The sequence below is a fragment of the Pyrus communis genome, chromosome 4, assembly GCF_041283825.1.
Source record: "Pyrus communis isolate YQ-2024b chromosome 4, ASM4128382v1, whole genome shotgun sequence".
Lineage (NCBI taxonomy): Eukaryota > Viridiplantae > Streptophyta > Magnoliopsida > Rosales > Rosaceae > Pyrus > Pyrus communis.
In genome coordinates, this window is record NC_142568.1 from 362,132 (window position 1) to 384,274 (window position 22,143).

At 35.8% G+C, this 22,143-nt stretch overlaps 2 protein-coding genes across 2 annotated transcripts; both read left to right on the top strand.

The window, feature by feature from the left end:
* Positions 1-4,702: 4,702 nt before the first annotated feature.
* On the top strand, positions 4,703-7,044 carry LOC137722298 (polyketide synthase 5). Its single transcript, XM_068461264.2, has 2 exons — positions 4,703-4,972; positions 5,840-7,044. Exons 1-2 carry the CDS (start codon positions 4,795-4,797, stop codon positions 6,829-6,831), a joined length of 1,170 nt encoding a protein of 389 aa, XP_068317365.2. The 5' UTR covers positions 4,703-4,794; the 3' UTR covers positions 6,832-7,044.
* Positions 7,045-13,731: 6,687 nt separating this feature from the next.
* On the top strand, positions 13,732-21,785 carry LOC137722950 (DNAJ heat shock N-terminal domain-containing protein). Its single transcript, XM_068462084.2, has 11 exons — positions 13,732-14,392; positions 14,981-15,288; positions 16,051-16,128; positions 16,310-16,412; positions 16,941-17,029; positions 17,434-17,545; positions 19,161-19,214; positions 19,296-19,344; positions 20,405-20,505; positions 21,068-21,183; positions 21,278-21,785. Exons 1-11 carry the CDS (start codon positions 14,027-14,029, stop codon positions 21,621-21,623), a joined length of 1,722 nt encoding a protein of 573 aa, XP_068318185.2. The 5' UTR covers positions 13,732-14,026; the 3' UTR covers positions 21,624-21,785.
* Positions 21,786-22,143: the final 358 nt, after the last annotated feature.

Consider the following 22,143-nt stretch of genomic DNA (forward strand, 5'->3'; position numbering starts at 1 on the left):
TATGGTGGTATATGACTAGAAGTGGTTTATTTATTTTCTCTGATTTCTTATTCCTGATTCCCTCATCCCTTAACATATTGTTTTTCTCTTCCAAATTCTTGTATGGTTTATTTTTATCATTTCACATATTGTTATTACTGTTGTTGGTGTGTAAGTAATGATTGTTTGTTTATTTGTGATAATTGTTTAGGCCAAATCACAGATTTTGTGACTTTGCGACTTTGAATTGATTGTTTAGGCCCGTTATTTCTTCCATCCCATAATAACCACTATATTTTGCCTGGTCCCTGCAATGCTTTCAATCTGAGCTTAATTACTTAAGGAGGAACCCTAATTTGGGTTCATGCCAAACTGTTCTTTATATAGGTTATGAAAGTTCAAGTCCAAGTGTAATCCAATTTGCCTAATTTGGGTTCATTCCTTATGACATTAACTTCCTAATTGTTTTACTAGCCTTAGCTTCGATTTCATGTGAATTGCCTTGCCTGTCATAATAACCAGCTATACTTAACCAATTTAGTTTCTATTGTGGGAAGAACTATCAATGCCCTGTTCCATTAAGGCCTAGGAATTTATTGACAAGAAGACATGCATTGGCTCGGTCAATTGAACTACAGAGAATGGTGTTTGTTATTCTTCAAAACTGTTTGGCAATTATTTCATTTCTAATATATTTCTCATCTTTCCCAGGCATTGAAGCATCATATCTCAAACTTGCTGGAAAGAGTTGAGTTGTTGAAGTCCAAACTAGTATGATATCCACTGATACATTCTTTTGGTGTTATAAAACCCTTTAAAATCCTACGTAATTCATAAAAGAAGTTCATACAAATCCATAGAAATCTATTACAGAAATCCATATAAATCTGCCAAAATCTATACAGAATTATAAAATACATTAAAATCTTTTGAAATCTGTCACTTATAAAAAGTATTTTAAAATCCTCTAAAATCCTCTAAAATCCAAATTGACTACACCTCCCTTACAACGAAAGCACTTTTAACATCGTCTATAGAAGTTAAAAGTGTATTTGGGTCATAAAATTATTATTTTATACTCATAAGGGACTCTTTTTTTTCGGTGCTTCTAACAAAATGTTTATGTTTATGGTTAACAGTAGATTCTACAAACGCTATCAACCTTAAGAGCTCGTTTGTGATTGCTTTTATAGGAAGAATTTATTCTTAGAGTTATTCTACTGGAAATGTATTCATTAGAAACGCGTTGAATTTTTATTAAAAATTCAAGTATTTTCTAAAAATCCACTTTGAAAGTGTTTTCTGAAGAAGTCTTGCATGTGCATATGTAGAAAACACTTCGATGACTTGAAAGTACATTTAACTTTTTTATGTCAATCCCAACCAACAACATATTTAGTTGTCCTAAATTAATTTTGGCCCTTTCAAAAGTAGTATAGAAACATCCAATAAACTTTATTATTAAAAATAAATTATACAAGCAGTGTCTCAAATAAGGGTTTACAGTTCTAAACCATCAATAAGTGGTCTGCCTTTTTGATGAGATAATAGTTGTTTGTTTGTACTTTGTAGAGACTGCTATACAAGTATGAGTTTTGAAAATTATACATGTTTTATAGCGAGAGATTACTATTTTATGATAAACAACGGTTTTACAAAACTTTATTTTCAACCCACTCACATTTTCTCTTCTTTTTTTTTTTTTTTTTTTTTTTTTGGGCGAACAAGATAATATATTATCCGGGCAAAGATGCCAAAGAAACAAAGAAGCCTACCCCGAGGCAAATAAGCCAATATCAGCAACTAGAGAGAAGTAGTACAAGGAGGTACAAACGACACCGCATCTAATGCTAAAAGTGTCACTCCTCATACTACCAAGAAGAGATTAAGAGGGACAAGGAAGACCATCATTATTCATTACACAGAACATGCACAAGGTAGCATGGGGGTCTATTGACCCAACTATTATCACATATTTGATATTTCCCTACTTTGTCGCGAGGCCAAAAGATTCGCAGCCATATTAGCCGATCTTGGAACCCAAGACCAACGGCAGTCATGAAAAGCCTCCCCCAGTCCTTTGCTCCGCTCTAGAATTGGGAACATTTCCCAACTGCCCATCGTAGCCAAATCTCGAAAACAGGAAATAGATTTCAGAGAGTCAAATTCCACGATGACATAATTCCATCCCATATTAGTTCCTAACTTACAACCATGTAGCACAACCAATGCTTCCGCCACAGCCACAGTAGAAGCCGTCACCTTATATCTGCCCGTTGCCACAAACCTGCCCACTTCATCCCGAGCCACCTTGCACCCCTCCAAGACCTAATAGCTAAGCTCTTGTGTAGATGAAAAATAACTGGCATTAGCTGACTAGCACTTAAAAAAATGTAGGAAGTTAATTTCCATTTTGTATAAATATCCATACTACTAGGATGGGAATATTCTTTACTTTATGCTGCACTGGTACTTATGTTTTGAAATTTGTATTGTGATAAGATTTCAACCTTGCTCACTAGCGCACTCTTATTTTAATTACGTAAAATTTTAAATTACTAGTTTTCCACAGCATGATCATTTTATAACTTTGTTACCTTCCAAGTGTCATTCAATATGCCTTGATTGGGAGTGTATTAGTTTTTCGATAACCAAGGAGATATATTGTTATATCACTAAGTTGGAGTCATTTTTACATAAACTTTTTTGTTGTCAAAATGCAAGACTTTATTAAATTTGAATAAAAATATTTACATCATACACCAAAATAATGAAAATCAAACTCAGGACCAACAAAATTCTACAAATGAGAGCCGCCATGCCTAGCTGCATATGAGGCCAGAAAGTGTGCTCCCCTATTGCTAGCTATCACAATGGGAAAACAAAAACACAACGGATCTCATAGTTCTAAAGCCCAGATATCATAAACTTTTGGTTCAAATTTGTAGAATTATCAGATTGGTCAAAGACCCACTTCCAATAATACCAATATTATTCATAACTTGGTAATTACCACCTGCACAATCCGTCAGGTATGAGATTTTATCATTAAAGACCTCGGTATTAGTTGAAGTGAGATCAGAATATTTAAACTCTTCTTTTATCAGAGATACGATCGATGTAAGATATTTCAATAAAATTCTACATAGAGTAAAAAATTGAGCTATTTGTCCAAGTCTCCCACCAAATACAATGTTATGTATGCATTATTACTTTGAACAGTTTCCTGTCCCACATTCTTACATATAAGATCGTTTTCGTGACAAAACTCAACTATCTACAGCAGCTTCTACATTTTAATTAGCTGGATTGCTTCATTATTTCGTTTATGAATCCCATCAATTTTTGAATGAACATAACATAAACTTTCTGTTTGTCCTCAAGTAATGCGGTTTTTGCGATGGAATCCCAAAGCTACCCACACCACACCACACCACACCTTCTTAATCTCTTTCTTAATTTATATATTTGGGTCTTTAGTCATCCACTTTTTGCGTCACTCGCCCTCCTCACCCCAAATTAGTCGGTCACACCCTTTTTCCAATACAAATCGTGATTGCAAATTCTGAGTTTACATGTATCACATCTGAGTTTACATGTAACTAACTTTCGGAGGAGTTGAAATTAGTCCATATCAGTCAGTCAATATCGTAGTGGTTGCACACTAATGTCCCAATATATATATATATATATATATATATATATTCTTTTTCTTTTGAGTACAACGATATATTTTACACTAAGAGGATGAGGAGTTTGGTTAAACCACACAATGACCAACCTAATTTGGTATCGAATTCGTCATTCACGATATTCAAACCTATGACATCTTACTTACAAGTAAAGAGAAATACCATAATATTGAGTGACACTAATGTCCCAATTAATTAACCTATTCCTTTGCCAACATATTAGTTTTATATTAAATGCATATCAACATTTGACAGAAAAATTTAAAATTTTTTTCTTTTTACGAAAGTCTAACATTACAACGAATTCGTAAGTTGATACATGATATTGCAATGTTTAAAATATGAGATATAAGATTGTCATGCAACCCAAAGTTGAGGTGATAAAATTTACTTTACCCCAAAAATAAAGAAAATTTGGCTACGTAGCTACTAAATTTGTTAGCTAAAATGATGAAACTTAAGAAGAAATATATTTCACATAAAGAAAGCTGAGATTCTACCATAAAACTAAATAATATGAGAATGAGCCAAATTACTTATGAGCCATATGCAAGGTCTCTCATTTCCCCAACATGGAATTGATTCTCTCAACAATCCTCTCACGTATGATGAATTTTCAAGTTTAGCACATGAAAAACACAAATCGGATTATGTGGAGCATGTGTGGCCATTAGATTGGTATTCACACGAAGAACGACCTACTCTATACCATGAAGAAAGTTAAAATTTTATCATAAAATTAAGTGATAATATAAAAAGTAACTCAATTACTTATAACTACATGCAAAATCGATTTTCTGCAATGAATAATTGATTGGGCGAATGTTCAGTGGGCAACCATCCACGCCAAACTAAAAAAAATGCACGTGCCAGCCGGTGTGTGAAGCCTATTATCCTTTGTCTCCTTCTCTAGGTGGTTGTTGGTGCTCCCGCCGATGGTTGGCATGCATTGGTCAAACACGTGACCCTCATCTACCCTCTTTCCCCTCTTTTCCTTATATAAATACAACCCACTTCAATCAACATTTTGTCACAACCTCTCCTTTAACAACACCACCTATAGTTCTAGCTTTAGCTCTCTGTCGTATTTGATCTTTCTCGACGATCGGATATATAAAAAAAAATGGTGACCGTCGAGGAAGTTCGCAAGGCTCAGAGGGCTGAGGGTCCGGCTACAATCTTAGCTATTGGGACTGCAACTCCTCCCAATTGTGTAGACCAGGCCACATACCCGGACTACTACTTTCGTATCACCAACAGCGAGCACAAGACTGAGCTCAAAGAAAAATTCCAACGCATGTGTATGTACTACTTAACTTCCTCTCCATATTTATTCCTTCTGTGAATTAATATATTTTGTTTAGTTTGCTATTTGTCCTTTTTTTTCACTGATCGAGTGCTAAATTGCTACAAAATTGTTAGAATTGAGCGAATTCTAAATTGCTACAACACTCACTTGATATTCATCGAAGTGCTTGACAACTTCATTATGCATATCTGTGGGGTATGCTGATTTACCCTTTATATTTTTGGTTAATCGGTATAAGATTGATGGACATTTCATTTTATATTGTAAATTAATTAAAATCAATTTTCTTTTCGAGTAAGGTCAACCAAAAGAAGTTTCCTTAAAAGCAAGAAATTAATGTTGATTGACCCAAATTAATATTAAAAGTATTTCGTCATCTCAAACAAATTACCCCATCTCAAATGCTTTCTGTTTTTGGGAGTGAATTCCATGTAAAGACCAAACCACAACTATCATACAAATATCAAAACTACAACTCAGTAAATGTAAGAACCAAACTGACCTTTAAAAGCAACCAAGAAAAAGTTATACAAGACCTCAAAATAGTGCATCTTCTCTGTAGAGATTGAAGATGATGAATCCAACAATCTTCTATAACAAACCTTCTCCTCGGTGACAAAACCTCAATGCTCAAATTAACAATAGCGCATATTTTGCAAAACCGGAGGCCTACAATATATAGCCTACTATATATATACACGTTCAATCCACTTGCCAGTGGATATGACATTTTTGTTCAACTGCATTACGAGTTCACTCTTTCCCTTTCCCTTTCCCTCAATGTAGCTTAGATTAGTAGTATACTAAAAACAAATTGTGTGGTAATTAACTTTTCTTGTGACGTTTATGTAATTTTCAGGTGACAAATCTATGATCAAGAAGCGTTACATGTACTTGACTGAAGAAATTCTGAAAGAAAACCCGACTGTGTGCGAGTACATGGCTCCCTCACTCGATGCTCGGCAGGACATGGTTGTTGTTGAAGTCCCAAGGCTTGGCAAAGAAGCGGCCACCAAGGCAATTAAGGAATGGGGACAGCCCAAGTCTAAAATCACCCACTTGGTCTTTTGCACCACCAGCGGTGTTGACATGCCCGGTGCCGACTACCAGCTCACCAAGCTATTGGGCCTCCGCCCCTCCGTCAAGCGCCTCATGATGTACCAACAAGGCTGTTTTGCTGGAGGCACGGTCCTCCGTTTGGCCAAAGACTTGGCCGAAAACAACAAGGGTGCACGTGTTCTTGTTGTGTGCTCTGAGATCACCGCGGTCACCTTCCGGGGGCCTAGTGACACCCACCTTGATAGTCTTGTAGGCCAAGCTTTGTTTGGCGACGGTGCAGCTGCCATCATCATTGGTGCAGATCCATTGCCCGAAGTCGAGAAGCCCTTATTTGAGCTGGTGTCTGCGGCCCAAACTATCCTCCCCGACAGTGATGGAGCTATTGACGGGCATCTTCGTGAAGTGGGGCTTACATTTCACCTTCTCAAGGATGTTCCCGGGCTTATTTCGAAGAACATCGAAAAGAGCCTTAACGAGGCCTTCAAGCCAATAGGCATCTCGGACTGGAACTCGCTCTTCTGGATTGCACACCCAGGTGGCCCTGCTATTCTGGACCAAGTAGAGTCCAAGTTGGCACTTAAGCCGGAGAAACTAGAAGCAACAAGGCAAGTGCTGTCTAATTACGGCAACATGTCGAGTGCGTGTGTCTTGTTTATTTTGGACGAGGTGAGGAGGAAGTCTGCTGAGAAAGGACTCAGAACAACTGGAGAAGGACTGGAGTGGGGCGTGCTCTTCGGATTTGGGCCTGGCCTCACTGTCGAGACCGTTGTGCTTCACAGTGTGGCTGCTTGAAGACATGAAAATCAGCGTTGATTTATCTATCTGCTTCTACTTCGTATGTATTGTTTTCACTTTTTTCTGGTTGGCTTTTCGGTTTTTTTTTGTTTTTTTTTTGGTTTGAAAAGTGTGTGGGCGTCATGGGGTTAACTTGGGTGCAAGGAAGGACCCTTACTTTCATGTTGTTAACTGCAATATTGATGAAAAAAGGGCCCTGATTGAGCTGCATCTCCATTTCAAACATTGTTGTAGAGCCCTGCCCCTGATTTAGATTCGGGAAGTCTCCATTTCAAACCAAACTTGTTGCTGCTGTATCATTTGAACTTTCATTATCAACTTGTGAGTGTGCGTAATTTTTTTATACCCCAACCCAATAAACATGTTTCTACAGCTTGTGCAATGACCTCACCACGATGTGGAGTGAGAACCACCCGAAAATTGATGATTCTTTTTTGTAACACCCAATCTTTGTCAATGAAATGTGCAGTAAGACACATACATCCAAGATTCTGAACAGACTTCCACAAGTCAGTTGTGAGACTTACTTGAGAATTTGAAGATCCAAACATCTCGTACAGTTTTTTTCTTTCCTCTGCATACAATTGAACACAATCTTTTGTAGTTGTAGTACATGACAACAATTTAAATCTTGGTTGTGCGGCATTCATAAATATTTTGAAACCTTCCTTCTCCACAAAGCTAAATGGTAATTCATCAACAATAATCGTTCTAGCAAAGAGTTTTCGGCAATGCTCTTGGTCAAATTTCCAATTAGAAGGAGATTCTGCTACTGTAAAAACAAGAGTTGTTGTTTCTTGTCCCCGTTATAAAGGTACTTCTAGGGGTGGTTCGGTATGGGATCCCATACCGAAACCCTTGTCCCGATTCCCAAACCGAAATTTTTGGGAATTCCAAATTCAATACCAATCCCAACCCAAATTTTCGGGAATCCCAATTTTCGGGAATCCCGAAATAATTTCGGGATTTCGGGACAAATCAGGAATCCCGAAATGTTTTTGGGCTTTTGGACTAAAATTTGACATATTATGTTTTTGGGCTAAAATTAAGTTTCAATCTACCCACTACCCATTTGTGCACAAAGTTTTTGGGCTAATGCCATCTCACCCCACATTCCAACTTTGATTCCTCCTCCACATAGTTGTAATTAAATGAAAATTTTGGCGGCGCCCATGTCTGAAAGAACAACTATATTGTGTACTCGAAAAAAAAAGAAAAAAATTTGAGCTCAACTAATTGCATGCCCTGTACCCACCTTGTCCGTGTATATATATACAATATATGTATACTGATATGTTCATGCATGCATAATGGTCTTTGCTCCTTTGTTTCCTTGATTTGCCTAGGTATGCAGGAAACTAATATCCACATATTAATCACACTAGTGGCTAGGTATGCAGGAAACTAATATCCAAAGATTAATCACATTAGTTGAGACAACTGGAATATAGAAACAAACAAATTGAACAAACAAACATTAGTTATTTAGTTGAGACAAAGATTAATCACACTAGTGGCTACCAATACCATTAATTAAAAAATAATTCTCTTATAATTAAAAAATAATATATATATATATAATATTTATTTCTATTCGGTATGGGAATACCGAAAAAATGGAGATGTAATCCCGAATCCCATACCGAAAATTTCGGTTTGGTTCGGGATGACATACCGAAATTTTCGGGAATTTTGGTTTGGGATTTTTTTGGTTTGGGATCGGGATTTTTTCGGTTTGGTTTGGGATTTTTGGGATTTTTTTCCAGCCCTAGGTACTTCTTACACTTCTTTGTATGCCTTTTAAGTGTAGTGGTTCCATTGGTGCTAGAACATGCAAATGTTTTCTTACAATAGGTGCATTGTGCCTCACCAGACCTACTTCCATCCGCATTTAGAAATCTTTCATAATGTGCCCAAACTTTAAGACTTGGATTCATACTCTTTTGTGTTTAGATGGTACCTGAGGTTTAATTGTAACATTTTGAGGCTCTACAAGAGTAGCTGGCAGAGGCTCTCTTGGAGTAGTTGTGTGATTATGTTCTGCCATATATAACAATCAAATAGACCTGAATAATTAACACATGAAACAAAATATTAACATATGACAACAAAAATAGCTGATAGGAAGTAACATAAACATATAAGACAGAAAGATGTCAAAATTTTAATTAAGTTTGTATAAGGGAAGTGTTATTGGCACTCCAAAAATCTCATTTTACACTCCTCACAATTGTATTTTTCTTTCTAAATATAGAAAGTTTGGAGTGTAGAATGAGAATTTTTGAATGTCAATAACAATTCCCTTGTATAATCATACATGAGGAACTAAGTAATTGAGATTTTATCAAATATGCATGGATGATTACCTAGAATTTTTTTTAATTCTTTCTTCACTTTCAGCGATATGATTCGAAAGAGCAAACTTTTAGTGTATATTATACTATATTATGTAATATATATGTATATTATATAGATGATTAAACCAATAGGTCCACTGATCAAGGAGAAAAGGCTTACTGTTTTGTTTAGGCAGAATGAAAGAGGTAGACCGAGTTGCTGAGCAATTGCTTCTAGACGCAAAGAATTTAGGGTGCGTTTGTTGCACCGGATTAAATCGGACTGGACTAACTTTAGGGATTAAGCTGGACTGGCTTAGACTAGACTAAGCTAGACTAACTTAGTGAAGCGTTCGGTGTAATATCGGATTAAGAACTAAAATAATAAAAATAATAATATTTAATTCTATCTTTTACATTTTTTTCTTTTTCTTTTTTCTTTTACCTTTCTAGAGCACCCTTTCTCTCTAGAATGCTCTCCATTTTTTCCTCCTTCCCGTCCAACTGCCTCTGTGTCTCTCTTTTTACTTTCTCCCTCATCACCATTCTTTTTCACCACTTTCTCCCTCATCTTCAAATTCCTTTTTTTTTTTCATTAATTCTCAACAAAAGCTTCTGATTTGTCATATGGGTTTTTTTTTTTCCTAAACTTTTCACAAGCTTTTGAATTTCATTTGGGTTTTGGCAGATTGGTATTTTTTGTCTTCTGGGTTTTGGCTGGCATCGTGGAGTTTGCCGACGATGTCCCGGCGGATGAAGGTGATGGTCGAGAACGATATTGGGAGTTGACGAAGTCGAGGATCTGAACAGAGGAGAAGCACTGCCTTTTAACAGCGAGCTCGACGATAAACTAGAGATGTGCACGGGAAATATTAACATATGACAACAAAAATAGCTGATAGGAAGTAACATAAACATATAAGACAGAAAGATGTCAAAATTTTAATTAAGTTTGTATAAGGGAAGTGTTATTGGCACTCCAAAAATCTCATTTTACACTCCTCACAAGTATATTTTTCTTTCTAAATATAGAAAGTTTGAAGTGTAGAATAAGAATTTTTGAGTGTCAATAACAATTCCCTTGTATAATCATACATGAGGAACTAAGTAATTGAGATTTTATCAAATATGCATGGATGATTACCTAGAATTTTTTTTAATTCTTTCTTTACTTTCAGCGATATGATTCGAAAGAGCAAACTTTTAGTGTATATTATACTATATTATGTAATATATATGTATATTATATAGATGATTAAACCAATAGGTCCACTGATCAAGGAGAAAAGGCTTACTGTTTTGTTTAGGCAGAGTGAAAGAGGTAGACTGAGTTGCTGAGCAATTGCTACTAGACACAAAGAATTTAGGATTTGGAGACTAACAATTTAATAAATAGCTTTAGCGTTTAGAGACTGCAAGTATGGGCTGACTAATCAAAACCTCTTATTCTTTTATTTTTTTATTTTTTATTTATTTTTTTATTTTTATGATGAAAAGAAAAGATTTTTTTTCAGGTCGGACCCAAAATCCTTTACGACTCAATTAAGAAATCAATTAGGGAAGAAGATGATGCAACGGATTGGATTATGGATTTAAGGGGTAATTTATTAAAAAATATATATATTATAAAGGATGTGGGTTTTTGGATTTGGCTCACTTGAGTGTAATATGAGTATTAATTGATATGGGTCACAGTCGGGTTTGGTTAATCAGGTTGGGTTGGGTTGGGGATGGACGGGCAAATAATCAATTCAACTCAACTTAATCAATGAACGGGTTGAAATTGGGTTGGCTTTGGACGGGTTATAACTAAAAAGAAACCCACTTATTCGGGTTTAAAATCAAGTTAGACATGGACGGGTTCGGATTGGCCCAACCCAAGTTGCACCCCTACTGGCCATACACATTTTAAATTGTAATGACTATTAACTGTCACCTAATAGAAATTTAGTCAAAGGAAAGCTGAAATGCCTCTGTGAGTCTTCCCGACCTCCAGAATGGTAGATAACCATGGCTTTTCACCAATTGTCCTTTTTTTTATTAAAAAAAAACAATTGAAATTTAGTCATAATTGATTTGATGAAATAGTATGCTTACGTGAGATTTGGAACTAAGTCGTTTGCTAGCATGACATTTTAGCTAATTAAAATTTAGTCCTAATTGGTTTGATGAAACTTTATGCCTATATGAGATTGGAAGTAATAAATTGTATGCTAGCATAAGATTTTAGTTAACTGCAACTTAGTCCTAATTGATTTGATGAATTTCTTTCGAAAACTTATCTTTTCTATGTTGGAATTTTTTTTATTGATATGTTGGAATAGGCTTAACTCCATTAAACCAAATCAAACCAAATCAAACTGTTCAATGTTGGTTAATTTTGTATGTTGTTCATGTGAAACCGAATCAAACAGAACAATGTCCACCCCTATGAATCAAATATCAACCGTTACCTAAGTCAAATAATGAGCTACTCATAATCATTTCGTATTAAACTCGTCATTAATAATTCGATCAGATCTAGAGGATCATGTCTATTAGTGCATATTTGATTCGATTACACATCGTTATTACACTTTCGACCCTTAAAAGACAAGTTTCAACATAAATCGTTGGGTCCATCGAACGGCCCTTAAAGGAACCAGGCAAAATACATCCTTCATCGTTGGGTTGATGACGACTAGGGTGTTTTTGGAAGGATCAAATCAGAAACAACGTTTTCAATTTTCATTCCAAAATTTAAGAATTAGATTAGATCACAATTTTTAAGTTTAGATTTTTTGGCATATTCCGAAATTTCAGAAGTAATCTTGGAATTTTTGGAATATCATTCGGAAATTCATATATTTTATATTTTTTTAACATTCTTTAACTTTTTCGTACATACAATTTATTGTTATTTCTTAATATTTGGTATATGCTTTTGCTAAAATAAAAAAAAAACTTTATGATTATGTATAAAAATTTATATAATGGTAGACTAGGATGCTTATCCTTTTTAATATGTAAATATACGTTTAATATAAAAACAATGGACAAAATGTATCCAAAACTATTAATAAAGTGCAAAAAAAGATTCGAAAAATATAATTGGAGTAAATAACTATAAAGTCAGAATATTTCTATAGTTTGTTATCGGAATAAGTTCGGAAAAATTCAAATATATTTTGATGGGATATTCTGAATTTTTGGAATCCCTAAATAAGTTTGAATATTAACTAGAAAATTTCCAATTATTCCAGCCATGAAATACGATTGTCCAGTTATTTTGGGTTTGGTTCTATGTTGCTGCTTGTAAATTTTGAGTACATTGATATTTGGCAGCCAATTCGTCATCAACAAGATTCAAACCTAAAACTTCTTACTTTCAAGTGAAGAGGAATACCATCTTTTAAGATTTGTGTAAAAGCTAGCTTATGCTCGTTAGATGGTCATTTGGACTGTTTTATTCAAATCTATTAGTAAATACTAAATATAGTGGTGGTGGGGAAGCAATTGGCATATGAACACTGGAACCTTACGTGTGAGCTTTAATCAGTCATTCCTAAATTAAAGGCAAGCAGTTTACATCAAGGGAACAACAGAAACAATCTCTACGAGTTATTCCCTTCATTGGAACTCATTTGGTGTTGACAAAACAGTTGAGCAGATACCAGCACTTGCCGCGCCTGCCATAAAACTTCCTTCGTCCTCAACCATAACTCACACTCCCTTAAGCTTAGACATGGTTGTCTTGTTCATCAAGAAAGTCTGTCGCTATCACCTTCTTCCCTGGTATTCTGAGAAGATATCTTCTCCATGCAATGATACAATCATCTTCTTTAATTCAACAGGAGGCACTGGCATGCGGGCTGGTTGTGGTGGAGACTGGAGAGCGGTCATGTAAAAACGGAGGGCGAGGATTGCCGCCCGTACCGTATGCTCGAAAAAGTGACTCCAACAATTTCTTTGAGTCCATTGCCATTGAATGAGCATCCTTTTTGGATCCTTTTTGTGAGGATCATTGAGATTCTCAAATCGTGTCCGTTTATTGTACAGTCAGTTTTTGTCAGGTATTATTTACATTTAATTTTAAATAAAAGTATTTAAAATGATTTATGATCGTATGATGAACGAACATAATTTGAGGATCTTGAAGATCTTCAGAAAGAGAATCCGAAGAGGCTCCTTATGGATTGCCATTGTCCTTGAAACTTCTATTCTTTTTAATCTGAGCAACAATTAGAGTTTGGTACGCACTTATCAAATGTGAATAAAAAGAACTCGTAATTTACAACTGTATTTTGATTTGAGAGAAGCCAATTGACTTAAATTTGACAGAACAATAACTATTAATCTTCTCAACTAATTATTTAACAAGCGCTGCTTCGCTACTGAAGTTTCAGTAGGATTTCCTGCTTACATCTAATTTTAGATAAACACATGTTCAAGTTTTAAATTTTTTAATAAAAAATTTAGACACGTGCTCATCTAAAATTTGATGTAAGCAGGAGTTCATGCTGAAACATTCAGCAGCCAAGTATTTTCTTTATTTAACTCGATAATGCTATCACTCTTACTCAAATAAATCAATTTCCCCAACTTTTGCGATTATTGACAAGAGGGACGGGAAATGGGTGTCCTGAGAATCAAAGGAAGCCGTTGGATTCATCTAACGGCCCCCTTAAAGGACCCAGGAAAAATACATCGTTCATCATCAGTTTCTGTCCGTCCCCCTCGACTTAAGGAGAAAAGCTGATTCGCTTCAGTTGGCGCTCCCCAGCCCCCGGGATTCCCAATCGATTGTTGCTTCTGCACTTCTGATCGCAAAACCCTAATTCCTAATCCCTAATCCCTAATCCCTAATCCAAATCAGAATGGGAAGCAAAAGCAAAAGCAAGAGAAGGAAGCAATTGGAGGACTCAACCGACGACGATTCATATTCATCGCCTTCCTCAAGCTCCGAGGAATCCGAGCGCTCTTCGAAGAGGCACCGTCGCAGAAAGGACGACGGTGGTTCGAGAAGAGAGAAGGAACGGAGAGAGAAACGGAGAAGCAAGCGAGAGACGAAGAGAAGGAAATCAAAGAAGAAGAAGAGGGCTTATGGGGTTGATGACGGCGATGAGTCCGGTTCTGGGAGGAGTGCTGACGATTCAGAGCCAGGCCGGAGTCGGCTCGATCCGCAACCCGTTTTACGTGAATTGTTCATCGAATTTCCCAATGTTGGGAATGATTTGAAACAGGTACATTTACACCACCAAGTAATTTTGTTCAGAATCAGAATTGATGGATTAGAATTCATGTATCAAATGAAACTCTCAAGATTTGATTAATTAGAGACAACCCCATTATTTTCCCGCCATGAAACTGATGATAATTTCATTTACTTTTTGTTGTTGTTTAGCTATGGGATTGAGTTTGAATATTAACTAGAAAATTTCCAATCTTTTCCAGCCATGACATTCTGCTGATTGTCAATTATTTTCGGTTCGGTTCTTTGGTGTTGCTTGTTAACTGATTTTTTGGTTTTGTGTAAAAACATGCTTATGTTTGTTAGATGGTCGTTTGGACTATTTTATTCAAATCTGTTAGTAAATAACTAAATATAGTGTACAATGATTCTTCTCGTAAACAGTGGTACAGTGGGCAAGCACTCGGCATATGAACACTACTTCTATTTAGTTGTTTTCTTACTAACTGATTCATTATATGGTTGTTTATGTTCTACTTTATAGTCGACTTTGCAATGTGAGCACTAGTAAGGTTCTTTATTTTTTTCCACCTCTTGTTTGTAGTGATGAAATGTTACTGATTACATTTATTTGATATAGCTTTTAGAAATGATTGATTGTGGGCAAGCAGTTGACATCAAGGGAATATCTGAAAGATCTTTGATTAAGCATCTGAAGAAGTTGTTCCGCTCATTAGAACTCAAAGAAAATAATGGGGTCTTTTTGTTGCCTTCAAATGTTCGTCCCACGTTGGAGGTTGTTGGGCTTATGATTCAAAAGTCTTTAGAACCTAAAACTGGACAGAATGAGGTGCATCCAGAACAACCAGATGAGGAATACAAACAAGTGGTTGATGAAAATAAAACGGTACGATGCATGGATGATGTTGATACTGGTCCTAAAAGAAGGTAGTAACTCCGTTTTCACTCTTTATAGGTCTGTCATTGCTTGTTATTTTGATTTAAAAAATCACAAGTGCGAGTTAATGTTTTAGTCCAGTTAACGGGAATCAACCAACTTGTATTAGTTTTTAAATTTTCATAGCCTATTTTTGTGCACTGCTTTATCAACATGTTCCATAGAAAGAAAACCCATTCCGGTAATTTGTTTCCCTTTGCTAATAGCACTTTATTTGATTGAGGTGCGCTATGTAATAGCCAATAATGAAAGGTAAGAATCTATATGCCTAATTACATGTTATTGGGACGAAGGCGAGGATGATAATGGTGACAACAATGATGAAGAGTGCAGAACTTGAGCTGTAAGCCAAGTTGAACCTCAGAAGTCAAAAGACTCTCTTCTTTTATAAACATGTGTATATCTAAATGTCAGAATTATCAAAAGGCAAAACAGTCCAGGATAATTCACTAAATTGGGTGTAAGAAACTTTGCTTAGGTTGTGGGCTACTATGATATGCTAGAGGATCTCTTTTCTTATTGGGAATATGTAATTTTTCGTGAGAAACAGCCCCATAATTTGGGTTCTTCTTGAAAGTAATATGTTGGTAAAAGTTTTTAATGTAACCATACTTCTATCTTTAGTTTTACATATTGCATCAGGTACTGATGGGCTTGATATATGTTGATCGAATATCTAATGACACTTATGTATTGCTTAAGAAAGAACCTTGATTTGTTATTTTTGGTTGATTGCTTGCATTACATTTTAGGACAATTGGCCCTGCAATGCCATCAGCTGAGTTACTTGCAGCAGCAGCCAAATTGACGGAGGCACAGGCTGAGCTCAGGTATTTTATTTGGCAGACTATTCAGCTGGCAAATTATTTTGAAACAACTTTGCAATTACTCTAGTCTTGTTTATTTTGAATTACAGTTATAATTTGGGTTACCTGTTGACGTGGTGGTGGATTATAGTATTTTCTCATTGTGACTGCTTGAAATGTTGTGGTTTTTATTACATATGTACAGACAAGCTGAGTTGGAAGAAGATTCTGAATATTTTATAGGACCTCCACCACCTGCCGTGGTTGCTGAAACTGAATCAGCTAATGAAGCTGAGCGGTTTGAAGAGGTATGGTTGTCTTACCTCGCTGACACTTTAACAAAATTAATAAGGAGATTGTATATTATAGCCTTAAGTTGAGTGAGAGTTCATGTTAAATCATTACATTCATCTCCGCGTAGCCTTCAGTATTGCCCTTCATTTTTTCATGTGCTTTTACACACAAGTGTACATGTATAGGCACATGAAATGAAACTGACAGATGTATATTATGCATGGGAAGAGTTTTGATCTTTAAACAAGTAGTTAAAGAGTCGTTGTGAGGGTTACGAAATGAACTCGAGTGAATATGCACCATAACCATATTTCAAAAGGAAATCTCAGAATTTTCCCTTAGATTCTAGATTACATTGTGCTTTAAGGTTTTGGACGAGAATTTGTATTTAAAATCATGTCTCAAAGGGTGTTTGCTGTAAAATCAGTCCATGTGAGTCTTTGGACTTTTAGAAGCATTTATTTGTAGTCTTTATAATGTATCTTTTTCCTTTTTCTGTTCTTATATTATGTGAACTCATCAACTAACATGTAACCAATCAGGTCACAAGGATCATGGATGCTGAGGATGATAGTCTATATGATATTTTAGGAGCAAACAACAATATGTCTGCTGAGAATATTAAGAAAAGGTATAACAGCTCGTATTTGTCTCCCGATGTTGTTGATGTAATAACAATTCGATGTGCTTGGTGAAACCTATTTTTTATTTGAACTGATCTCTGTTCTTAAAAATATATCTGTAACTGAATCTACATTTGGTATTTGATATGCTCTCAGTATCATCCAGCTTCTTATAATGAAAATGTGGAAATAGTTTGAATAAACTTTTTAATGAGTGTATATAAAAAAATTTGTCATCGTTTATGAAGGCTGGTCATATAGGGTTCTTCACATCTTTATAGCGTTATGCTTGTTGTGTTAATCTTACCTGTTTTACATGGTTGTGAACTTCTGAGCTTATGCAATTTGTTGCAATTTGTTATGTTGCCTTTGGTTCTTATTTATTAATAAACTAATTCATCCTGACCTTCAGGTACTGGAAGATGTCTCTTTTGGTGCATCCTGATAAATGCTCACATCCTCAAGCTCACCAAGCATTTGTTAAGTTGAATAAAGCTTTTAAGGAACTACAAGATCCAGATAAGGTGAGTTTTTCTAACTGACATTATAGGGAGGTGGTATATCTATGTTTTGGATGATCACTGTGACTGATTAGTTCATTGGTTTGAATCTACAAGTTTTGTTTCAGTTCCTTTTCTTAATTTCTGTATTTCTTCTGTATGGTAGAATGTCAAGAAGGGTGTGGCCTGGATTCAGGCGGATAAAGTTTCTCTTCTTCAATTCACTTTTTCCCTTTTAGAACATATTTCTGCAAATTCGACTAAAAAACTACATTTACCTATTAAAAGACAAACAAAAGGATTCAAAGGGACAGATCGATGATGGCTTTGCTAATATTTTTGAACTCAGACAATATTGGCCTCACTCAAGATACTGCTCAATCAGACAAAAGAAAAAAGAAAACTTGAATAATTCTCAATCCAATTAGTTGTCCCTGTTTTAGTTAGCTTTTTTTCTCCCATTGAATAATAATAAATATCTAAAACATTTGTACCCTAAACAATCAATCCAGTTGCACACTTGTCACCTTTTGAGGTTACATTCTTACTATCATTCCTTTAGCTAGATACTAAAGAAACTTTGTCTGGGCCATGTATTAAAAAGAGACTCTACTATGTTTGAAACAATTTAGAGGTATTACAGGTTTTCAACAATGCCAAGGTGGAAGATAACTGTGGAAGATTTTATCACTTAACCAGTTAAATTATCGGGAGGAGTGCAACAATAGTTATTAGATTATTGCTTATGATCTTTTCATACATGATGGTACAATAATATTAGTTTTTAAGGCTCCACAAACATATTGAAGTTACCTGGGAAGATGAATATAGAGGCCTATTAGACTAGGCTATTTTAAGTGGTTTATATGGCTCTATATTTGTTAAATGTTGAGTACAAGTCTTTCTTTGCTCAAATTGCCCATTTTTAGGGTCGGCAGCCTGAAGAGTCTCTCCAACAATTTGGAATGCAGAAATATTCTGCACAATTACATTGTTCTAGGAAGATGAAAAATTATCCAACCCTTAAGTGTTGCTGTCAATACTGGTTTAGCCATGATGTTGAAAGTAAATTATCATTTAGGAAACGCATTGTATTTGATTTGTGGAATGTGGAGGTAGGCTCCATTGTCTTTTCTTATAATGGCGGTGAAAACTCCCTTCCAGGCATACATGTAAATATTTGTATTATTCTTCCATTTTATTCATCATTCATTATGAGGTTTTATTCTAAACATTTTCTACAGCCAGAAATCAATTTGAATGAAATGTTGAAAATGATTTGGTCAAAAAACATTGTATATGATATGATATTGCAAGCAAGGCCTATTAGTTAGTATCTCGGTGAATAATTAGCTTATTTTCTATCATTCCTCTAAATCAGAGAGGTGTTTATACAAGTAGAAATCACATTAAGGGAAAAAAGGACTTGATCCACCTAATTATACAACTTACTCCTCTCACATAATCGAAACCTAATTACTGGTTTTAAATTATATGATCAATGCCTGATTGAGTTAAATGATCCTATTCTAGGAAGTTTGATGTGTGGTATGGTTGATTTTTATTTGGCACTCTTTTAAACTTTTTTAATGTTGGCTTTTGGTGGTTTTTTTTGTCCCACATTGTCTGTTTGTTGTAGCGTAAAGTGCTGGATGACAAGATTAAACTCAAGGAGGAACATGAAAATTTTAAGGTATGAATTTTTGCGAGAGTATTGGATCTAGCTATAATCTGAAAAAGCACCTCTAACTTTGTATCTTTTGCTTCCCTCTAGGTTGAGTTGAAAGCTATGCGCGAGGCAGCACAATGGAGAAGGTTACAAGGTTAGCTAGTTTTTTTTTTCCCTCTGATATGGAGGTTTTCATCTGTATTTGTCGTCCAAATTCTCTTTTCATGAGCTTCCTTCCTCATTTCCACCCTCCCTTAGTGGGTTACTGCATAATACAAAAGGAGGATTGAAGTAATTGTTATGTTTTTCATGTTGGTAAAAGATAAATGTTATGTTTTTCATGTTGGAAAAAGATTTGTTACTGGGAAGCTTAGCTGAACGAGTAAATGAACTGTAGGCTAGATTCAGAGCACCGTTTGATTTGTTCTTATCTTCTTATTCAAGAAAACCCAGTTGCCTATTTTAGTGAAAATTTCTTTTGATTTCCTGCTTGTGTGTGAAGCATGGGTTGACCTGGAGTGATTCCATGGCACCTCCAGTGTGATGCCAAAGGCTGGTGCGGTTCTGGATTTTTCTTAATCTGTTGGAGTGACTTCAATGCACCTTTGGTGCGATACCCAAGGCCGGAGCAAGCCCGGGCTTCTCTTCTTCTCTCCAGCTATTGTCCTCAATCACTCCATCTGATTTCGTGCGAGCCAGTAGAGTTAATATGGATAGAAATAGCCTTTTTGTGGAATTTGGACAAATTTAAGACTAGGAAACAAAATTTCCAGAGAGTTTTTTCCCAGGAAAACATCCTCCCAAAACATAATTATGTCCCCATTTCCAACAAGTTGATAACACCCAATAATGAAGCTTTACCTTGGGATATGCATCTTTCCATGGACTTCTACTTGAGTGTCTCAAGACTCCCTATGATTATTTTACATATTTATATATTTGGAGTGTAATAATTCATTCTACATGCCATATGTTTATCGTGGATATGCTAATACACAGAATTTACATGTCTAATTTATGGGTTAACCTTTCTTAAGTTCTATTGAAAGTTCTATTTTTTAGAAGTAAATTTTGATACTTCTTTTAATCTGGACTTTGGAGTACAAAAATATTACTGATACCGACATTTGTATCCTTTCATGAATCTTCTTCCCGTTCTTGGTTAAAACACTTGTTAAATTACACTTTGATCTAATTGAAGAAAGTTTTGGCAGGAATATCCATGGAGGGTGATGATGAACTCCTAGCAGACATGGATGTTAAAGTAGCACCGAAAAGAGATGAATGGATGACAACGCTGCCACCTGAAAAAAAGGTAAGTGCTTGTTCATTTTTGTTATCCTGTTGTATCAATTCCCTTTTCTATTGCAAAAGTTTCCGGAATTGAGTTCTCCTTGTGGATCGTGACTATGATATTTCCTGTATTCTCTCCTCTACATCAAAGCATATCCTAAACACTTAGCAATGATGAAAATACAGGGAAAAATTGTAGTCGCACTTTTCGTATGATTTATAATTTTAGTAAATTACAATAAAAGGTGAACTCCCTTATTTGGTTGGTTGCATGCGCCTTCCAACGCAAATCTGATACATAGGCATGTGTTAGATGATATTATTGGGACAATTTGGACATGGTCCAAGCACACCATGACATGAGATGGGTCATTTTGCAAATTGTCGGTAGCAAGGAGAGCATATAAAAAATGTACTGTGTTGTATATGATAATACCCAAAGCGCTCGTTTTAAAATTACCCACCGTAGTTAAACACTTTCGCATGTCTTATTATCTGTGGTCGAAGCCTAGAACTGCACCTGTGTTGTACTTGTAACAAAGCTATTAATGCCTATTCTTTTTTTTCTTTTCTTTTTTTGTCAGCATGGTGTTGTGAGCATGCAATCAACAAGATTCAACAAGAGCACAAAAGAAGGACGTGGCGATACTAGTTCATGGACTGATACCCCTTCAGACAGAGCCCAAAAAGCTAAGATGGGGTATGAACGCATGATTTGATTGCTTTGCACTTGCATAAAATAAATATTACATGTGTATCAACATTTCTTTTACACGATTATGTTACCATTGCAGTTACTTAGAAGCTTATAATCAGGCTGCAGCCCTTGCTTCGAATGAGGATGAAAAGAAAAGGCAGAGTTCAGATGCAGATTTGGTGGACAAATACAACAAAGCAAAACGATCAAAGTCATTGGTAGAAAAGCACAAAGAGGAGACTGCAAGCCGTTCGAAAAGAAAATCCAAGCAACAGTCACAACAGGCAGAGGAAGAATGGGTGGGGAAACATCCGTGGAAACCTTGGGATCGCGAGAAGGATTTGGCAGGTGGGAGGCAAAATGTAAAGTTGGATTCAGAAAACATGACTCAAGTTTTATCGTCTCGGTTTTCATCTGGCTCGTACGAGAGGAACTTCCTTTAGACATGAATGGATTAGTTGTATTGTTGTATAATCAAGCAAAGCATTGATGATGGGATAACAAATATGCACTCAGATATTATCTAGTCGTGTGCGTTGCTTTACATTTTACATTAAGTGAAGTTGGAGGGTCGCGAGAATTGGTTACCCAAGTTCTTGGCCGAATACTTTTGACTTGTCCAAACATACCAATTCTCCTCCCACTTGTCTCGATTGTTGGAGGCATTTGCGAAGTGCTTGTTGCATTTTCTGGCTGGAGGATATCTGGTTAATAGTAATGGCCAAAATCTGCTTCAAGTGGCTGCATAAAACATATTCAGAAGAAAGGAGGACTATGTAAGCAATAAGGGCATCCAGAACAAGGGACACTCGAGTCATTCAACTAACAGACTTCAAACTTTAAAGCCCTCTGCCTTTACTTGTTTCAGCTCTTTACCTTACTTGAAGCTCACCTGAAACAAGAACCCTAGAACTTTTAGGATCCTTTCCTTTAGCCTCTAAGACATTTAGAATTTGCTTTGCT